This window comes from Leucopleurus acutus, assembly GCF_964270905.1.
Source record: "Leucopleurus acutus genome assembly, chromosome: 19".
NCBI lineage: Eukaryota > Metazoa > Chordata > Mammalia > Artiodactyla > Delphinidae > Leucopleurus > Leucopleurus acutus.
Window position 1 is genome coordinate 8175009 of NC_139161.1, and position 19076 is coordinate 8194084.

General features: G+C 57.6%; 1 protein-coding gene across 2 annotated transcripts in view; it reads left to right on the forward strand.

The window, feature by feature from the left end:
* Positions 1-1798: 1798 nt before the first annotated feature.
* MGAT5B (alpha-1,6-mannosylglycoprotein 6-beta-N-acetylglucosaminyltransferase B) overlaps positions 1799-19076 on the forward strand; it is a gene marked incomplete at both ends in the record, with an annotated part of 66595 nt that continues 49317 nt past the window's right edge. For both annotated transcript variants that reach the window (XM_082860216.1, XM_082860217.1), the window contains 3 exons: positions 1799-1866; positions 5682-5794; positions 14488-14635. In XM_082860216.1, coding sequence (XP_082716342.1) covers positions 1799-1866; positions 5682-5794; positions 14488-14635 — 329 coding nt within the window. The remainder of the gene's footprint in view (positions 1867-5681; positions 5795-14487; positions 14636-19076) is intronic.

Genomic DNA, 19076 nt, shown 5'->3' on the forward strand with positions numbered 1-19076 from the left:
TGTTCAATGTAAACTGGCTACCTAGCAGGAGTTAACATATTAATCTGCCAACACCCATTCATCATTGGTTTTCATAGCAGCGGAGAGCAAGGCGATGAGGTAATGGAACGTGGGACAGGTGAATTTTGATGAGGAACGAGCAGGAAAAACTGAACAAGAGTCACAGCTGGTGAGAAATGGCTCAGAAGGGGCTGGGAGTTGGGCTAGGCGGGCAGCAAAGGGGCTGGGGGCCGGGGGCCTTGTTGGACCAGGCAGGGACTGGATGGACCAGAATAAAGGTTTTGTCTTGTGGAAAGACCCTCAGGGTCATCCATGTCATTTTACACGTGGCCTGACGCCTTGGGCTCTTCCCAGCCTGGGTCTTCCTTCTGTGCCTGGCCAAGCTGGCCTGGCAAGTGCCCTTCCTGACTGAGCAGCATCTTCAGATCCAGGCCTGGCTCTGGGAGCTGCCGTGCCTCGGGTGCTCACAGGGGCTGCTGACCCCTCTCTGCGGTGGCAAACACCTCTCCAGACTCAAGGAGTGGAGGGAGGGTGGGGTGGGGGTGAAGGGGGGCTGTGCACGCTTTACAGAGTTGGAAGGTGCATTAGTGAACCTCGGGTCACTCTCATTTCATAGCAGAGAGACCGAGGCCCGGGAGTCCCCCTGACTCTCAGGCATCACCCACTGGTCAATGGAGGGTCTGAAACTAGAACCCAGACCCACAGGGCGCGCCATTGCTTCTGGGATCAGTGGAAGAGCCTCAGTGTCACAGGCCGAGTTTGAAATCAGAAAGCAAAGGGGAGCTGCTGCAGTTTCTGTTCAGAGAGGGCCAGAGGATGGGCGAAGGTTGCAAAGCGAAATCACTGTGGGTGTGAAGGGGCCATTGCAGAAGCCCACTGTGGCGGCAGAGGCAGCGGCGGCGACCGGAGGGAGGGCCCTGGCACCGCGCGGAAGCGGGGATCGCCTCCCAGCGCCGACCTCCTCTGTGCTCTGCAGGAGCCGAAGCAGGCCTCGGCCCTCAGAGCTGGTGGCACCCGGGATGCTTCCGAAATCCAGCCCGCCGCCCGCCCCCCGCGCCCCGCCCCGGGCCGGGAGAACGCACTGCTGGGCCGCAGCCACGAGGTGGCGCCAGCGCGTCGAGGAAGCGCGGCGGCCGCTCCTGGGCCGCCCCAGCCGCTGCTTGGCCGCCTCCTCCAGGGAAACAATGCGGCGCCTCCGGGCGTAACGCAGCGCGGGGCCGGACGCCGGACACCCGAGCGCGGGCAGACGAACGAGCGGGAGGCAGGGCGGGCGCCGGGCGCCCTTGCCCGGAGCCATGGGCGCAGCGCGGCGCGGGGCCCGGGAGCGGCGCGGCCCGGAGGCGCGAGGGGCCGGGGCGCGGGCCCGGGGCCGCCTCTAGCCGGCACCGAGGGCGCGGGCCCGGGGATGAGGGCGACCGCGGCGGGGAGCCTGTCTGCGCGCCGCGGCGCCGTCCCGCCCAGAGAGCGAGCCCGAGCAGGCAGACGCGTGGCCGGCGGTCTGGGGGCGCGCCGCCTCCCGGCCCCCAGAATGTGAAGCGGGGAGGGCAGAGACGCAGAGACGGCCCGGCCGGGCGCCCTCGCCGCCCTCCGGCAGCCGCGCCGCGCTCCCCTTCCCCTGCCCGCCGAGGCTGCGCCGACTCCGCGGGCCACGGCCCGGGCAGCGAAGCCGCTGAGCCCCCGCGTCGCTCGGACCCGGCTTCGGCCCGCAGCGGGTTCGTGGCCCGGACGTGGTAGGAGCAGGGCCCGGGACGGTGCGTCCGGCTTCGCCCGCGGCTCCTCGCCCAGACAAGTTTGAACAATGATCACAGTCAACCCTGATGGGAAGATAATGGTCAGAAGATGCCTGGTCACCCTGAGACCCTTTCGGTAAAGTTGTTTCCCGGTTGGCGTGGGGAGGTGTTTTTCTCCAAGGGGGTGTGGGTTGGGGTGGGCGAGGTCAGCCCCTGCGAGTGTCTGTCCCAAGGCTGCCTGTCCCGTTAGCAGAGGGGGCGGTTTGCGCTTCGGCCCTCGGTGGTGGCTAGTGGGGCTGGGAAAGGGATGGAGCTGGGGTTCCGGTTCGGGTAGGGAGGATGTGTAACTCTGGGACGGGTACCGAGTTTGGTCTAGGTTGGAGAGGATTCGGGGTGTGAAGGTGGGAATGGGGGCATAAGTCACCGATGTTGTGGTCCTGGACCCTGGAAGTCGCCCCAGCCAGGGTGCCCCTTCCCTGCCCCTCCGGTCCTTCCCCACCTCGCGGACGGCCCAACCCCGCGGCAAAGTTAGCGCTCTGGGCGGGGCGGTACCCCCACCTGGCGGGCCAGTGGAGCCCTGAGTCGGCCCGCTCACCCCCTCTGCCTGTCCCACCCCCTCTGACCCCGCCTTCTGCGCGCACTCCTCTCCGCGGGGTGCGGGCCTCTGTCCGACGGGAGGGTCCCCGAGATTGCGGCAAGGACCCCCTCTGATGAGAATTCGATCCCCGATCGCGGACCTTGGAGAGGCTGGGGCAGGGGCGGCGCTGTGGGGCGGAAGGGCGACGAGAGCGTGGAGGCGGGATGGAAGCGGAGACCGACCCCCCCCCACCCCAACCTCGGCGGTCAAGGCCAGGCAGGGCTACGGCCGTCTGGGTCTGCCTGGGTTCTGCTAGTCCCACCCCAGGGGCCCCCAGAGCCCAGCGGTTCCGGGGCAGCTCTCGCTCCTCCCAAGCGCCATCGGAGCCGGGCCTGCAGCCGGGGCTGGGGAGGGGCGCTAAGCGATGGGTGCCCAGCGGAGTCAGGATGCCACCTCGCCCAGGGGCTGAGCCGCGGAGGGCGCCGAGGGGGCGGCGGGGCCCGGGGCGGGGGGCGGGGGTGGGCCGCACTCGGGATGCGGCCACAGGTGGGGTCCGGGCGCGGGAGGGAGCCCGCGAAGGCAGGAGCTGTACGGGCTCTGCCCGAAGTTTGGGGGGCGGGAGGGGCCAGATCTGAGGCCCTCCCCTCCAGACCTGAGGCGGAGACCCGGCCCCTCTCATGCCCCCCGCTGGTTTTCCTTCTAATGGAAAGACCGTGGTTCACGTGGCTCCCGCCCCGCCATTGCCTCCAGCTATTGGATCCTCCGGCGTAGGGTGCAGAGTTGAGGAGACAACCTTTAGGACAGCAGGGGTCAAGCTGGACCACCAATGTCCAGAGGATTCGGGACGACCGTAGAGCTGGGGGTCCCCAGAATAGAGCCTTGGGCAGGTGATTGGGGGTGTCAGGAGCCCCCACGCCCTAAAGTTCCCATGGGAAGCAGGTGGGAAGCTAGCATCTCTGGAAAGGGCCTTGTTCCTCCGGGGAAATCCTCAAATCCCTAGCCAACCCAGACCCTCCTCAGCCCTGTCTCTCCCACCCCCTCCCTCCAGGCCGTGGGAAGCCCAGCCTCTGACCCCAGCTTGGCTGGACATTTCCCGGCACAATAGGAGGTAGCGGCTGGCGCCAGCACCACGGACAGCGCCAGCTCCCTAGCGCTCCTTCCCTTTGGGTCCTGCCCCTGTGGCTCTTTCAGGCTCTTTTCTGAAAGCAGGATGCAGAGGTGGGGTTGCATAGGTTCCCCTCCCCACCCCCAGGTTATGTAACTTCCTCTCAGGGTATCCCTAGGCTTCCCACAGAGACCCACAGCCACCAGTGAAGCCTTCAAGTCCCCTTCAGATGCGGGGTGTGTGTGGGGGGGTTTACGACCTCCAACGTATCAGTCCTACTTGTTAATCCTCAAGGGCAGCTGGGAGCCCTATTCCCGATGGTTTTCGCAGAGCCTCCAGCAGGGTCCTTATTCTATAATTGCTTCTGGAATGTTGCTTGAATGGATACATGGGTGGACAAAACCATTTTAACTTGAATCTACTATAGCCCCAGGATTGGGTCTGGCAGAGAGAGATGCAGATGCGGTGTTTTGGGGCTTCAGGTTCTGGGCTAAAGGCCTAGATACCTTTCTTACAGCAGGTTTTTGGACGCTGGCAGCTCAGGTCCCCAGCTCTAAGTACAAGTACCCCATAGCTGGGGAAGGGGAGAGGGAGTGGGGGGCGAGAAACTTGGAGAGACCCATCCTCGTCCTCAGGCTGGGGGGACAAACCGCTGATTTCCCCCAGGATCTTCCTGAATGTGTGACCACCCTCCCCCTACACGGTCCTTCTGGCTGCTACCCTGAGACCAGCCTGACTTCATCTTGGGGATCCCAGGGCTAGAGTCCCACCCCCAGGCTTGGTAGAATTCAGTGAGGGGTCCCTGGGAGGTGAGGGAGCAGTGTTCCTTGTGCCATCTGCTGGGGGAAGCTCCCAGTGCCATATCTGCTTTTGGGTTCTGCGCCCCCCCCCCCCCCGCCACCGCTCTGACTTAATCTCTAACAGCTTCCTTTAAGTATGGGTTGGGAATTTTGTTGTGCTTTTATTTTCTGCTACAATTATGTGTTTTCTTTAATGAATCAAATTTTAATTAAATACTGCTCTGCCAGTTTCAAATAATGAAGATTAAAATGCATAAACAAGTCTTGCATAGAGATACAAACAAATGTGGGGTGTGAGGATGGAGGTGGAGGTGGGAAGGCTGGAGGTCTCCGGCATGATTTAGGGGGCCCCCCATGGTGAGCCTGGCTCCACCAGAGATGGGGTTCCTCACCCTGACCTGGGGGGGCTCCCCTTTCAGCTCTGCCAGTTGATCAAGTCCTCGGGTAGATTCAAAATCCCAGAACAGCCTCCACCTCTGCTTCCCTAAGGTTGTGCTGGCCCAGAATCTAGTATGGAAGCAGCAGGAGCCTGGGGCCAGACTTGAGGGTGGGTTCCCTGCTGTCCCCCTGGGGATACCTTAGTTCTTGGCACTTGGGATGTAATCAAAAACTATGTGTTGAAGTATAGACAGTCGTGTTTTGGCCAACTCCCCTGACCACTGGGACGGCACACACTTGTATGACACCCTGTGCACAGGTGTTGGCTTACTCTGAGCTGTGGTGTAATCTGCCGTGTGCCTGCCTGGTGAAGATGTGGATAGGGGGAGTCTGGACACAGAAGGCAGCCACAGGACCCTGCCCTTCTAGATCTTACCATCTGGTAGTGATGGGAGCCCTTCCCCACCCCCTGCCCTGAACATGACAAGGATGTGTTCAAGCTGGTTGCTGCAGCAGGCCTGTGTACACAAGTGCTGATCAGGGCCCAGGTGATTGATGGGCTCCAGGTGGGTTTTGTCTGGACCAATTACTTGCCCTCTGGCTGGCGTCAGGTCCTGCTGTTTCCATCTATACCAGTTGTTCTCAAACATGAGCGTGTATCAGGGTTACCTGGAGAGCTTGTTAGAATGCATTGCTTATCCCACCCCTAGAGTGTGTGATTCCGTAAGCCTGGGACTAGGGCCCAAGAATGAGCATTTCTGATATGTCCAAGGTGATGCTGATGCAGCTGGTCTGGGGACCACACGTTGAGGACCTCTGCTGTCAATGAGCCAGCTTCCGTCTGGAGACCAGAACCTGCCCAACCTTATACCTTAAGGATGCCTCCCTGTCCTGCATGGTTTTGCATGTGGCCACTTCCTTGTAGTCCAGCTCTCTTTATCCTGTGTGATGGGAGACCTACTGGTCTGGGAGCTCAACCCCCTGGTCTTTTATTCCTCCATCCATCCATCACTCATTCATGCGTAGGGAGCCCTTACAGGGTAGGGGTGCATGTGCTGACCTAACCCCGACCTGCCCTATTGTCTCCGCAGGCTTTTTGTCCTGGGTATTGGCTTCTTCTCACTCTGCTTCCTGATGACGTCTCTGGGAGGCCAGTTCTCAGCCCGGCGCCCGGGGGACTCCCCCTTCACTGTCCGCACAGAAGGTATGTTGGTGGGGAAAGGGGTGCAGGGGTTGGGGGGTCAGAGGAGAGGGAAGCCTTTGAGCCTAACGCTGCAAGAGGCTTTCTGGGGCTCTGTCTTGGGCGTCTGGCCGCCTCGTTGGTGGCTGTGTGAATGGTGGGGGCCTTGCACCCTGCTTTGGCTCTTGTCCTGACTGTGGTAATCAGGCTTCTGCTGGTCTAGCCTCTCAGGCCAGGAGGGGCCTTTGAGCCAGGGTCTCCCAGGCATCAGAAGAGGCTGCCTGTGTTGCTTCTCTAGTGGGGTGGTTTGAGGTTTCTGGATATGACACCTGTCTCTCTGAGATACACATATTCTGTACCTTCGGCCCAGGCACAGGGGAGAGGGCAGGACTGCCGTGGGCTCACGTGTCTTATCTCCAAGCTCTCTGGTCCTTCATTCTTGCCCACGTGATGCTTACAAGGCAGTGGAATGGAGGTTCAGAGCATGGGCTGTGGGGACCAGATGGACCTTGTTTGTACCCTGGTTCCTCATTTACTAGCTGTGTGCCATTGGCCACATCACTTAACTCACCTTCAGAGAAGGAAAGCAGTGACCGTTTTCAGGGGTTGGATTACATGGGCTCACGTGGCATGGGGGTGTGATGGACTGGTGGCCTGGGAGACCTCCTCCTGAAGGTGGGTCCCGCTCCCCCCTCATCCTGCTCAAGGAAGAATGGAGAACAGTTCAGAGCTGCTCAGTGTGTCATGGGGGCTCTCCCAGTAACCGTGGGGAAACTGGGGCAAAGGGGGTTTCTGGAACTGTTCAGGGGGCTGCTTTGTGGGCTCTCCTCTGCCCCTCTGGGAAAGTCCCCCCAGGCCTCATCCGACTCCCCTCTTCCCGGCAACGGATAAACCCTCCAGTAGGACGGGTTGTGATCTAGGGTCGGTGCCCCGAGGGGCACTTACTCTGCCATCTGGCGTCTCCTTAGATTCATGCCTTCGGTTTAACACGCACTTCTTTAACTCTGCAACAGCTCCCAGCAGGAATTTCACATTTATTAGACATTCTAGCCTGAATGTAAACGAATCTATCCCCTCTCTGACCCACAGAGATCCCTCGGTCTCTCGGAGCCTCCGTTTTCTCCTCTGGTAAACGGGGCTAACATACCCTCTTCCCCGGGATTGTCATGAGGGGGTGTGAAGATTACATATGTGAAGGGTCTCGAGCAGCTTCTGGCAAATACTGTGAGCTCTGTAAACATTTACTGGATGTGGTGAGTCTGAGACGGGGGCATTGCCGGAAAGAATGTTTAGGGAAAAGAGGACCAAGGAGATACTGAGGTCTCTACGTGGGAGACTCCTGAAGATGTGGCGGGGGGGCTGTGAAGGTGCACTTGAGGGGTAGCTTGGGGAGGTGGAGAGTAGGGGAAGGGGTATAGGGAGCGATGCTCAGGCTACCTGGGTGCCGTCCCTAGCAAGGGGGTGTGTCTGTCTGGGTGGGCTGCTGCAGGGGGCTTGGGCAAGCTGACCTTCAGCAAGGTCAGGGCCCCAGCAGGTGGGAGTCAGGGACTGGGGGAGGAGGGGTGTATGGCTGGGCTCTGGTTCTTCTGTTCATCTGCCTGGGGTGGGGGATGGGGGTCCCATCCTGGCAGGGGGTGGGCCCAGTGCCCAGAGGACTGGGGGCTTGTGGGCGTCCTGCCGTGCTCTGCACTGTGCAGTTTTGCCTGGCAGAGGGAGAAAGGGTCCAACTCCAATCTAGGTGTTGTGTCTAAGGGGTGGGCAGAGCCATAGAGGGCAGAGGACTTGCCCAGGGTCATGCAGTTAGACTAGAGGTGTGTGTGTGTGTGTGTGTGTGTGTGTGTGTGTGTGTGTGTGTGTGTGTGTGTGTGTGTGCATGCGCACGCATACACGTGGTTAAGCTTCCTATCGGAGTATAGTATCCAGAAACGGAACCCATGCATGCACCAGCAACCTGGATCAAGAAACGGAGTGTGATCCAACCCCAGAAATGCCCTCAGGCCTCCTTCCACTCACTCCTTCCCCAAGGACTCCAGGACCCTACTTCTCATAGCACAGAGGAGTGTCGCCTGGTTCTCTGCCTTTATGAGAATGGAACCATATGGCAGGTGTTCCATCGCGTGCCCCCCGTCTCTCGATAGCACATTTGTGAGATTCGTCCGTCTCGTGTGCGGTTGCAGACGTTTGTTTTCACTGCTGCACAGCATCCGTTGTGTGGATACATCACAATATATTTATCCACTCTACCCCGGGGCGGACGTTGGGCTGTTTCCAATTTGGGGCGTTTGTGCTGCTGTGAACATTCCAGCACATGTCTGCGGTGGACACATATGGCCATTTCTGTTGGGTGCACCTGGGGGTGGAGTTGCCGGGTCTCCTGTGTGTTGTGACATTAGTTCTCAGACCAAGTGTTTTCAAGTCTTTTCACACCTCCCAGGCCCCTGTGCTGGAAGCTTCGTGCCTGGAATATGGAAGTAAAGGCTGTGAGAAGGAACTAGACAGGGAGGGAGCCCTCTGAGAACCCCTGGGAACTGACCCCAATTCGGTTCACATCCCAGGTCCCATTGTCCCCTCAATTTTTTTCATGCCCTTGGATTAAGTGGATTTGCTTGGACAGACCCAAAGCAGAGACTTGGAAAAGCCCTAAGCTGACTTTGTGGGCTTAGAGTCCTGGTCCTGTAAGAGATGACCCCCCAAATGAGAACCCCACCCCGGACCTGGGGTGGCCCTGCAGACAACCTAGGAGTGCCAGCACTTCTACCCAGGAGCCGCCCAGGGAAGGATGGGGTTGGAAGTGGGGGGCGGTTGGGAAGGGGTCTGGGGAGCGATACTGGAGGTCACAGTGGGGGTTGGACGTTGGATAATGTTTGTTCCGGGGGTCTGTGAAGCCCCAAGGCAGAAGCAGAAGGAAACCCACTAAGGGTTAGAAAAACGATTTAGAAAGAAAAATCCTCCATTGGTCAATAAAACAGTCTGAGCACAAATAGGGAGATAACCTCTCCTCTCCTTGCCTGTCAAGCCTGTGAAGATGTGGACATGGCTGGGGGGGGAGGGGCAGGGTGAAGGGTTTTCTCTAAAAAGCGGAGCGCCTGCCACAGCCTCTTGCGGACTGTGGTCTCCCTGGGGAGGCTCTGGTTTCCCCTGTGGGCCAGTTCCTATTTCGTGATAAAGTTCTCTAGTTTGGGGATAAAAATGTGACAGACATCTCATTCTGTATTCTGCACACTCATCTTAAGATTCAGGGGAGCAGTAGCCCGAGCAGAGAATCGTAACTGGAAGGAGGGCTAAGCCTAATTCCCTCGTGCCGCAGTTGGGCCCAGCTTGGGCCTGGGGGAGGATTTTTTTTTATATGCTCCCTCTGCAGTCCTCCCTCCCCACCCCAGTCCCTCCTCCTTGCCTCCTGCCTCTGCTTTCCTGCTCTTGTCCTAAGAGGAACTTGCTTCGCTCCTAATGAGAGGGGACTTGAACTTATGTCTGACGCCTCCCTCCTGGGGTCGCCGCAGATCCCGCAGAGCCTGTGTGGCGGTTCCTGGCTCTCTGTCCTGTCTTGAAGTAGAGGTCAGAGGCCGTCTCCGGGGAGAGGGCTGCAGGCCACAGGTCCTTGCTTCAGCTGCTTGTGTCCGCCCTGAGGTTCCCCCGTGGACTGGCCCTGCCAGGCGTCCCGGACCCTGGCCAGCCTTGGAACCTGGGGAATATCAGAGACGTAGTTCCTTGCTCTGGCTCTGGCCCTGGATCTCGGTGCTAATGGGGCTTCTATTCTCAGAGGCTGGCAGTGGCGGGGTGAGCCAGGGCCCGCCCTCGTCTCCCATGCTGCCCAGAGGTCCCGTGGCCTCAGCTGGTTTCCGCGTTGGCCGTGTGCAGAGACAAGTGTGCACACTCCTTCAGCTGTGCAAACACCAACTCACAGCCCCCTCTCAAGTGCCTGGGAGGTCTCTTCTGTCTGGCAAGGTGGGGGATCCTTCAGTTTTCAGGAACCAGTGGGAACGGGTGGCGGGTGGGGACAAGAAAGGGGAAAGGGCAGAGAGGAGAGAGGAACAGAGAGCTTGTCTGGGGAGGGGATGGGGCCTCGGCGGGTGATAAAGCACCCCTGTCGATATATGTGAGGACCATTTGTCTCTCTCAGCATCCCAGCTTTCCTTATTTATATGGAAATATGGAGGGAACCTGTGTGACTCCTGAGATGTGTCACTGGGGCCTCACATTAAATACGTTTCAGTTTAGCCGCTGCTGAGAGCGGTGAGGTGACTCAGGGCAGGCACGTCAGGAACCCGCTCTGCTGATAGCCCTGGCTGGCGGTGGCATCCAGGGGGCACGTCATGTGGCCGAGCGGCTGGACTGGCTGTGTGTGGCCTGCTTCCCTCCCGGGACCCACCCCCTGCCTCGTCCAGGGCAGAAAATGTGCCTAGTGTCCTGGAGCTCCTCAGGAAGTGACGGGGGTGGGGGGTTGGTGGGGGGCTGTCTCCTGAGGTCTCAGGAGCTCCTGGAGTCCTGTACCATCTGCAGACAATGGGAGTGGCCCCCGAACCCCAGGGGCTGGGAGGGTGTCTTCGTCCAGTCTGATGGAGGTGGTCTTACAGACCCATGTGAGATCTGTCTCCTTAGCCCCGGCCTATAAGCCCTCTGGTCTTCTGGGGTCCCTCTTTCTGTTGACTTTTTTTTTTCTTTTTGGCCGCACCATGTGGCATGCGGGATCTTAATTCCACGACCAGAGATCAAACCCACGCCCCCTGCAGTGGAAGCTCAGAGTCCTAAACACTGGACCGCCAGGGAATTCCCTCTGTTGACACTCTTAAAGAATTGGCTTCGTCCCTTGTATGAAGGGCACTCCAGAACTCCCAGATACCTCCAAATACTCTAGGGGGCTTATGTTTCCCTGGTCACCTCTTGCTCTGATTCCCTGCTTCTACTGAATTATCCTACTGGATGTCTCCCCTCCTGCCTCCTCTGTGTCCCCTACACTGACCTAGTGGGAAGGACACACCTTCCTCCCTAAACCCTCCACAGGGGTGGGGGGATTTGGGGTGGGGTTCGGACCACTGCTCAGCACAGCAAACAGATGACAATTCTCTTTTATCCCTGCCTTTTGCAGCCCCCCCCCCCCCCCCCCCCCCCCCCCCCGCCCACGCTTCCCCACGGGTCATCCCTAAGGCAGCGGAGCTTCCCCCATCCTGTTAGCCCCTCTGGGTCGTTGTCCTGCCCCCTGCCCGTGTCCTCAGGCCTTGTCCTCTCTCCTAGTCTCCTAGGCTGGGCTGGGCAACTCCAGTCTTCCTGGCTGAATACGCAGGTCATTTAGGTTTCTCTCTGTCTCATTGCTCCTGGCATCTAGATGAAGCTCTGGCCCGCCCAGGGCTTTAGCAAAACAAAACAGAGCTCTCTCGCTAAGGAGATTCTGATGGCTTTTATAGGAACTCTTCTTTCCTTTTCTATTACCCTGATCTCTGGGGGCAATTAGGGGAAGAGCAGAAACAAGGGTCCCAGGCTGTAGACCATGGTGGGTGGGGGGCAGGGACAGACGCTGAGGCCCAGAGAAGGACAGTGACATGCTCCTTCCCCCATCTAGTTGGGGCAGAGCAGGTCTGGAGTCAAGGCTTCTTGGGCCACAGTGCTGCCCCCAGGCTCTGTCTGGCTCTTGGGGCCGCTGTAGCTCTAGGCCAGCTCTTGCAGTCATTGGCTCCATCAGCTATTTTGAAGTTTTTGAAATGGGATGGGGTTGGGAGTGGGGGTGGGGTATGGTTGTCAGTGAGATCTTGGGAGGGGCACAGACAGTGAGCTCAGAGGGGAAAAGGAAGCTTGGGATGAGCCCGGAGAGAGGGCAGCCGTGTGACAGGGCAGGTGCCAGGCCTGAGGCATTGTGGGAACTCAGCGCCACCCCAGGAGCAGTGGTGCCTCAGCACTGCTGGAGTGCTGTTTCAGGTTCCAGCTGCCGCCCAGGCTCTGTGGTCCAGTTGGGCCTGAGTGCATGGCTGGGGGGCCTCTCAGGCTCTGGCCTGAGAATGTTCCCAGCCATGGCCTCGCTCTCGTTTTTCATCCCACTCCTTTGGGCAAGGGGCCACCCCAGCCTGAGCTATGAGCGATCAGGGCAGCCCGGTGAGGCCGGCCAGGCTGTGCACTGCACAACTCCAGGACGTCCATCAGGTGGCCCACAACATGAGCGGCTCCCCTGGGGCTGTGCAAAGTGCTGTCAGGACAAATCATCTGCTGGGCTCGGATATCTCTAGCTGAAATGAAGGGAACTCCCTTCTTGTTTCACTCTGTGCTCCAAGCACTGGTGGAAAGCAAGGTATTGCGTTTGAATGATGGGCTTTGGGGGTTGTCCTCAAGATGAGAGTGATTTGAAAGAGTCATCTGTTGTCCCCAGCTCTGTGGAATTGAAAGAGAGAAGGAGCTATTTATATCTTGCTTTTTGAATGACTAACCGATTGAGGCCAAGTGAGTCGGGAGGGGCCGAGTGGGGGGAGAGACCTCAGTTTTGCTTCATTTAACACTATGGTGAAATTTCCTGATCCCAACTGAAAACCCATCCAGTTTTCTGAGGGGAAAGTCGGAAGACCATTAGCTCTTTCAGCTACTCGGGTGGGAGGGGTTGGAGACAGTTTCTTTCCTTCCTTCCTTCTGAAGCCCAGTTTCTCCAGTACCCAGTCCCACCCTGTGTCTGTCCTCCGCTTCCTCTGCTCTCCCCACCCTTGGCCCCCAGCCCCCCATTCATGCCCATCCTTTTCTTCAGAGCCAGGGATCCAGGCTCTCTGAGGAACCTGCAACTCCTCCCTGCTCTGGATTTGATGCTTGGCTGGGTCCCCCCGCTGAGCTCCCCATGGCCTCCCATCTGACCTCAGGTGGGCTCAGCTGGCAGGGGAACCCAGCCAGGAGGTGACTTGGTGTGAGAAAGCGGTGGCAGTCACTGGAACGGGCCTGGTGCCAGGGGATATGGGGACAAGCAAAGCAGAAATGTCACAAGCAGCCCTGGTGACGTGCAGCCTCTCTAGGCCCCCCTCCTTGGCTCAGTCCCAAGCATGGAGCGGAGGAGACCGGCCCCCTCCTGCCCCCCTCCCCACGTCTCCCCCGTCTCTGCCTCTGGTCCTCAGTGGCCAGCCGTGGTCTCTCCTGCCCCGCTCCTGGCACCTTGACATTGGGTTGCAGACCGGGCCTGGTGTTACTGCCTTGGGTTTGGGACACTGAGGCTTAGAGCAGTATGACAACTCCCTTGGTCATATGGCCATGCAGGGCGTGCCGGCAGAGGCAGGTGAGAGGCCAGGTGTCCACCGTAGCCCCTCTGAGTCCGCTGGGCCCTGACCCTTTCCTTTCCTGAGAAGCAGATGCTGTTGGTGCCCACGTCCTCAGCCCTCACGATTCCTGTCACACGCTGGAGACGGCTCTGCCACCCCACGGCAGGTGGAAAGTACCAGAACATGGCCGTCCTTGGGAGCAGCCCTTAAGCGGTGACTGGCGGGAGGTGGTGTGCACATGCCTGGCCCCCTCGCCCCCCGGGGGAGAACTCTGAGGCCGGTTCTACACCTGCTGGTTTCCCCAGGTTGATGACATGCCCTCTCTGGGCTGCCTCCTCGTCCCTGGGTCACTTCCCCACTTCCCTTCACCTCCCAAATAACGACTTGCCCTCAAACCCTTGTCTCAGGGTCTGATTCTGGGGGGCCCCACCCAAGGCAGCCCCTGACACCCCCGCCCCTCCAGCAGCCTGGGGAGTCCCTGGGAGCATCTGCGTCCCCATGGATTCAGCTCATTAATTAAGAGCGACTCAGAGCTTGGCCCCTGGGGTTTGCAGGCAGCCCGGTTGGGGATTGCAGCGTCTGGAACCGAGCACCTACGGATGGTTTGGAGGGGCTGCTTAAAACCTTCACAAAATTTAATTAAAAAGGAAGGCAAGGGCTGCTCTCCCACACTGGGCGATGCTAGTGATCGGGAGTGATTAGTAAGGAAATTGTGGAAAGTCTCGGGCCGGTTAATGGAATCTTGGTTGAAGCACCTCGTTTTCATTTAATTTTATTCTTCACAAGGTCTCCCGGCCCCTCAACCCTGGAATTGATCTCTGGGAACCCAAAGACCGGGTTGAGAGTCAGGACAAATTCACAGTGGTTTTTCTAGGGTGGTGTCTGGGGGAGTGGGTGGGGACGGGAGGTGGCTGGGGCCCCGAACCCCTTGAACACGGGCTCACAGCCTGTGCATCCGAGCCACGTGAAGAGCAAGCAGAATGCAGGGTCCTGGGCCCCATGCCCTAGAGATCTGCATTGGCAGATCTAGACAGCGAGGGCCCAGGAATCTGGACTTTAGCAGCCTGGCCGGGAGATTCAGGTGCGGGTGGATGGCTGACCACACTTTTAGAAATCCTGGTTTACAGGTTCTGTCTGGAACCTGCTGTTAGGGGGTTTTGGGGTTCCTGTCCCACTACTGGGCCTTCCCTGTCTTCTCACAGACCTGAGATTATGTCTAAAGCCAGATTTTGCTGGTGGCAAAAACTGAGGCCCAGAGAGGTTAATAGGTCATCCCAATGTCACACAGCTGGTAGGGAGCAGGGTGGGCCCAGGCCTCTCTGGATTCCTGTCCTGCAGGGGTAGGGGGTGGGGCAGGCTCACTCTCCTGACCCCTCCCCTTCCCGAGAAGATGGGGGTGGGGCTGGGGTCTGAGCCACCCCGCCAGACACCAGGTGGTCTCCGGTGGCCTCCGGGCTGCTTGGGCTGTGCCTGACTGCACCCACACTCTTCCTGCAGTGATGGGTGGGCCGGAGTCCCGCGGTGTCCTCCGCAAGATGAGTGACCTGCTGGAGCTGATGCTGAGGCGCATGGACACGCTGGCCAGGCTGGAGAACAGCAGTGAGCTACACCGGGCTGCCGGCGACAGGCGCTTCCCTGTGGACAGGTGAGGGGCCCGGGAGGGAGAGAGGCACCCCACTGTGTGCTGGGCTGGGGATTCGGCCTCGAAATGCATTTCATACACACACACACACACACACACACACACACACATACACACACACACACACACACAATGCATAGTGTGTGGTTTTTATAAATCTTCCCTAAGTGGCTTCCCATTGTACATATGTTGCCCCTGCTTTTCTCACTCACGGTGGTGATTTTGAGCTCTGTCCATGTCGATGGGCATGTGTGGATATGCACTTGGCTGTGATGGCCATAGTGATCACCTGTCCTCCTCCCATGGACATGGGCCGTCTTTTAATTTATTTATTAATTTTTGGCTGCATTGGGTCTTTGTTGCCGCGCGCAGGCTTTTTCTCTAGTTGCAGCGAGCAGGGGCTACTCTTTGTCGTGGTGCGCGGGCTTCTCATTGCAGTGGCTTCTCTTGTCGTGGAGCATGGGCTCTAGGCGCGTGGGCTTAGTAGTTGTGGCACATGGGCTTAGTTGCTCCGCAGCATGTGAGATCTTCCCAGGCCAGGGCTCGAACCCATGTCCCCTGCGTTGGCAGGCAGATTCTTAATCACTGCACCACCAGGGAAGCCCCGACATGGGGCCATCTTTGCAAGCAGGATTTCCTGGTTTATTCATTCTGAATATTACCCCCACTGAGGCCAGAATGTGCAAAGTTCCCCAAGGTTTTGTGCTGCAGCCCCACGTGCCTCTGTGTAGCCCCAGGAACCCAGGTGGTGCATTTAAGTGTCGGGTTCTCCTGAATCCCAGAGAATGAGGGGACGTGAGGTCAGGGCCGACCCAGCTGGGAGTCCTGGGCCCCAGACTTGGATGTGGAGGGAGGAGGCTTGGACCCCACCCATCCCAGGGAGGCACTCTGCACCTGACCTTTTAGATGTTGAGGTTCTTGATGAGATGGAATTGCTCAGTGTGTTCTAACTGCTGAAAAATTCGTTTGAAACCCACACTTTTACACAATTTGGGAAAAGCTATACCTCGGCCGGTGTGATTTGCTAAAAGTGTTCTACTGCTGAAAAATATGTTTGAAATCCACACTTTTAGACAATTTGTGGGAAAGCTATGCCTCAGCCAATGCGTGTGATGTAAAAGCCAAAGTTCCAGACATTTCTGAAGTTCGGTGTTGGGCAAAATCAAAGCAAGTGATGGTGGTGAGTCCTGGTCATTGAGGGGCCCTGGCTGGGCGGAGCCTGAAGCACAGCCCACCTCTTTGGTCTAGTGGGGGGATCCTTCGCCCCATAGGCTGCCTGGGCTGGACTACTGGCCGTGGGTCCCGACCCCAACAGGCCTTGCTGGTTGAATGTTCTGGGTGCCCAGTCAGGTCAGCCGATGTCAGCATCCCCGTCCTCATAAGGGGCGCCATGTACTGAAAGCTCGCTTTATTGAGTTACCGCCATGATCCTGCCAATCCCACAGCCACCTATGGGGGGCTTCAACCCCCGTTGCATAGAGGAGGCATCTGAGGCACAGAGATGTTCATGAGCCTGCTCAAAGTTGCACAGCTGCTGAGGCGCTGGGGCCCCGGTCAGATGGCCCCAGGGCCCCACCTTTCTAACCGGTGTGCTCTGGGTGGCCGTTCGCTACGTAGGGGTTCGTTTCTATCCCTTTGCAAGACTTTTCATATCAATTAATTCACAGCTCAGGGCAAACAAATCCTTTGTTAGACCTTTGCTCTGATTTTTTTGTTTTGGAAAATGTAGGCACTAAAATTACAGTCCTGGAGCCTGGGATGAAATGCAGTTGTGGGTGTGAGGAGCCCACCTCAGCGCCTGGCTCCGGGTGGGAGCTCTCCACCCGCGGGAAGTCGGGGCCCCTGGGTGGGCTATGCGGCTGTGTGCTGGGTCCCCGGTTAAATGCTCTCACCCTCCAGGGACTGAAGAAACTAAAGGGATCTGTCTGCTCATGAAATACGTCCTGGCACTTACTAAGCTCCAGGCACTGCTCCCGGTGCTGGGGACACAGTGATGGGCCTTGTGCTCATTCCTGCGGGGAAGACAGACAGTAACCGAGAAAAAGAAAGAAATGAGATAAAGTCAGATACTGATGAGGCAGTGGGTGACTGGGAAAGGGGCTATTCAAACAGGGCGGTCTGGCAAGGCCCTTGGGAATCGATGATATTTGAGCTCAATCCTGCATGATGGGAAGGAGCCAGCCACGTGAGGAGCTGGGGGGCAGAGAATTTGAGGTAGAGAGAGCAGCAAGTGCAAAGGCCCTGGGGTAGGAGCAAGCTTGGTGTGTTGGAGGAAAGGAACCAGTGTGAAGGTCACCCTGGCGGAGCGTGGTGGGGTCTGGGAGGGGTCAGCTGTGGTAAGTAGCATTGGGACTCTATTCTTAGAGCTGTGGGTTAGCGGGGTGGGAAGAGGGGAAGCAGAGGGGCCAGTGGCAGAGACAGGAGACGGAGGCAAAGCTGCTGGGCTCCCATGGACCCCCCCGGAGGCGTGAGACTGCTTCTTCTCCACGTGCACAGGGCGATTCTCTCCCATGCTGCTGTGTCCCCTCTGATTCAGCCCCTCGCCCCCCTCTCATCCTTTCCACTTTCCCGGCTGCCCCCAGCTGTGCTCCCACCTGTCTGGGCTGCGGATCCAGCCTCTGTCCACAGGTCTGTTCATCAGGGTGAGGGCAGCGGGTCCAGGTCTCCTCCTTGGCAGGCCTGACTCCTGAATGTGCTCCTGCCAGCACATTCAGTGTCTCTGGTTTCTTCCAGCCCTGGCCTTGCCTCCCTCCCATGCTCTGCCCTTCATCTCCACCCCCTCCAGCTCCATCCCCAGGAAATAGCAACAATCTACCATGACCAGCAGAGCCCATCAAACCCCAAGGGCAGAGCCGTAAATTTCAGGGACACTGTTGCTTCTGGTTTCCGGGCGAGAAGCAGTGGGTGTGTCCAGGGCACGCTGGGGCTGCTCGCCTCCACTCCCCCTGTGCACAAACACCGCAGCCCCCTCCGCACCTTATCCCCCTCGGGCTGTCAACATGGAGCTGGCGGGCGAGAACCCTGCAGACGCGAACCCTGCTGTGTTTCTAGCAAACTCTTCAGTGACCTGCACTTGGATTTCTCACTTTACAATTATCTGTGGCTTAAAAAAGAACAACCTCCACTGCCCTCCTTCTGCCCTTTGGAAGCTTCTGGGCTGTGCCTCCCGCTTATGGCTGGTTTATCCTCAGGGAAGACACATTTGCCTTTTTTAGCCTAGGAAAACAAAATTTGGGATTATTTGCAGACTTGTTGCAAATGGCATCATATTATGTATCCTAAAACCAAATAGTAGTGATCTCTGAATTTTCCATAAGGCTTCTCTGCAGTGGCAAATAAGGCCAGGGTTTGAGGCTGTCTGCGTTCATGCCGGTCCGTATTTGTTGAGTGCCTACTGTGTGCGGGGTCTGGGCTGGAGCGTCAGGGATGAGTGGAGAAGACCCAGGAGACAGAAGTCAGAGAGCTCTGTCCTCAAAGAGTGTCCGAGCCTCTTAGGGAGAGGGAGCCAGCACCCTGTCCCTGTGCAGAGGAGACGGCAGGAAGGAAGATACATCAAAATTCTTGTCTGTGGGTAAGGAGTTGAGGTTTTTTTCCCAATTTTTTTAAAGCTTTATTTAAAAACTCAAAAATGCTTCTAGACATTCCTGGCCATCTCTGTACTGGCAGGGCCAGGTGCCGGGGAACGTAGCTTCCCTGGGGTTCTATGTGTGAGGGTGGGGAGATGCTACCGGTTAAGATGACCTCAGCCTCAATTTTAAAAGATATGCCTCACTTTTCTCAGGCCCTGTGCTGGGCCCAGCCCCTGGATTTGCCCCTTCCTAACAGGACAGATCTGGGAGCGTGTCTGGCTCCTGGGCTGGGGCGAGGCCAGACTGGTGGATGTCAGGGGTAGTTGGCGGGTGGGTGAGAAGGTCACTCCAGGGCAGACACCTATCAAATGTGCCAGAAGTGTGAAGGGTTAAACATCCCTAATAAAGACAGAGGTTCTCAACATCCAATTATATGCCATTTGTAAGACAGGCGTAAAAACAAATGACTCAGAAATTAAGAATAAAAAGAAATGTATCCAGGACACACAGAGGGAAAGAAAGTTTAGAGAGCAGTGTTTATAGCAAAGAAAGCAGAATTTGAGGCAAAAAAACATTCAACAGGACAAAGACTTCAGCTTCGCTAATAATAAAAATCCCACCCTTAAGAAATGGTTTAATTATCAAACTGACAAGTATGTTTTAATTATAAGACTTTTATCCTTGAGGGTACAGCCAAATAGACACATGTACTTTGAAGATACTTAAAAGCACTACTATTAAGAAGACCCTAGGAAAAGGGCCAGTACAGTAGGGATATCTGTGATGGAATAAAATGTAACCACTAAAAAATATGTTTTAAAAGAGATTTACTGACTGGCAATGTATTTATTCATACAGTCTAAGTAAAAGAGGCA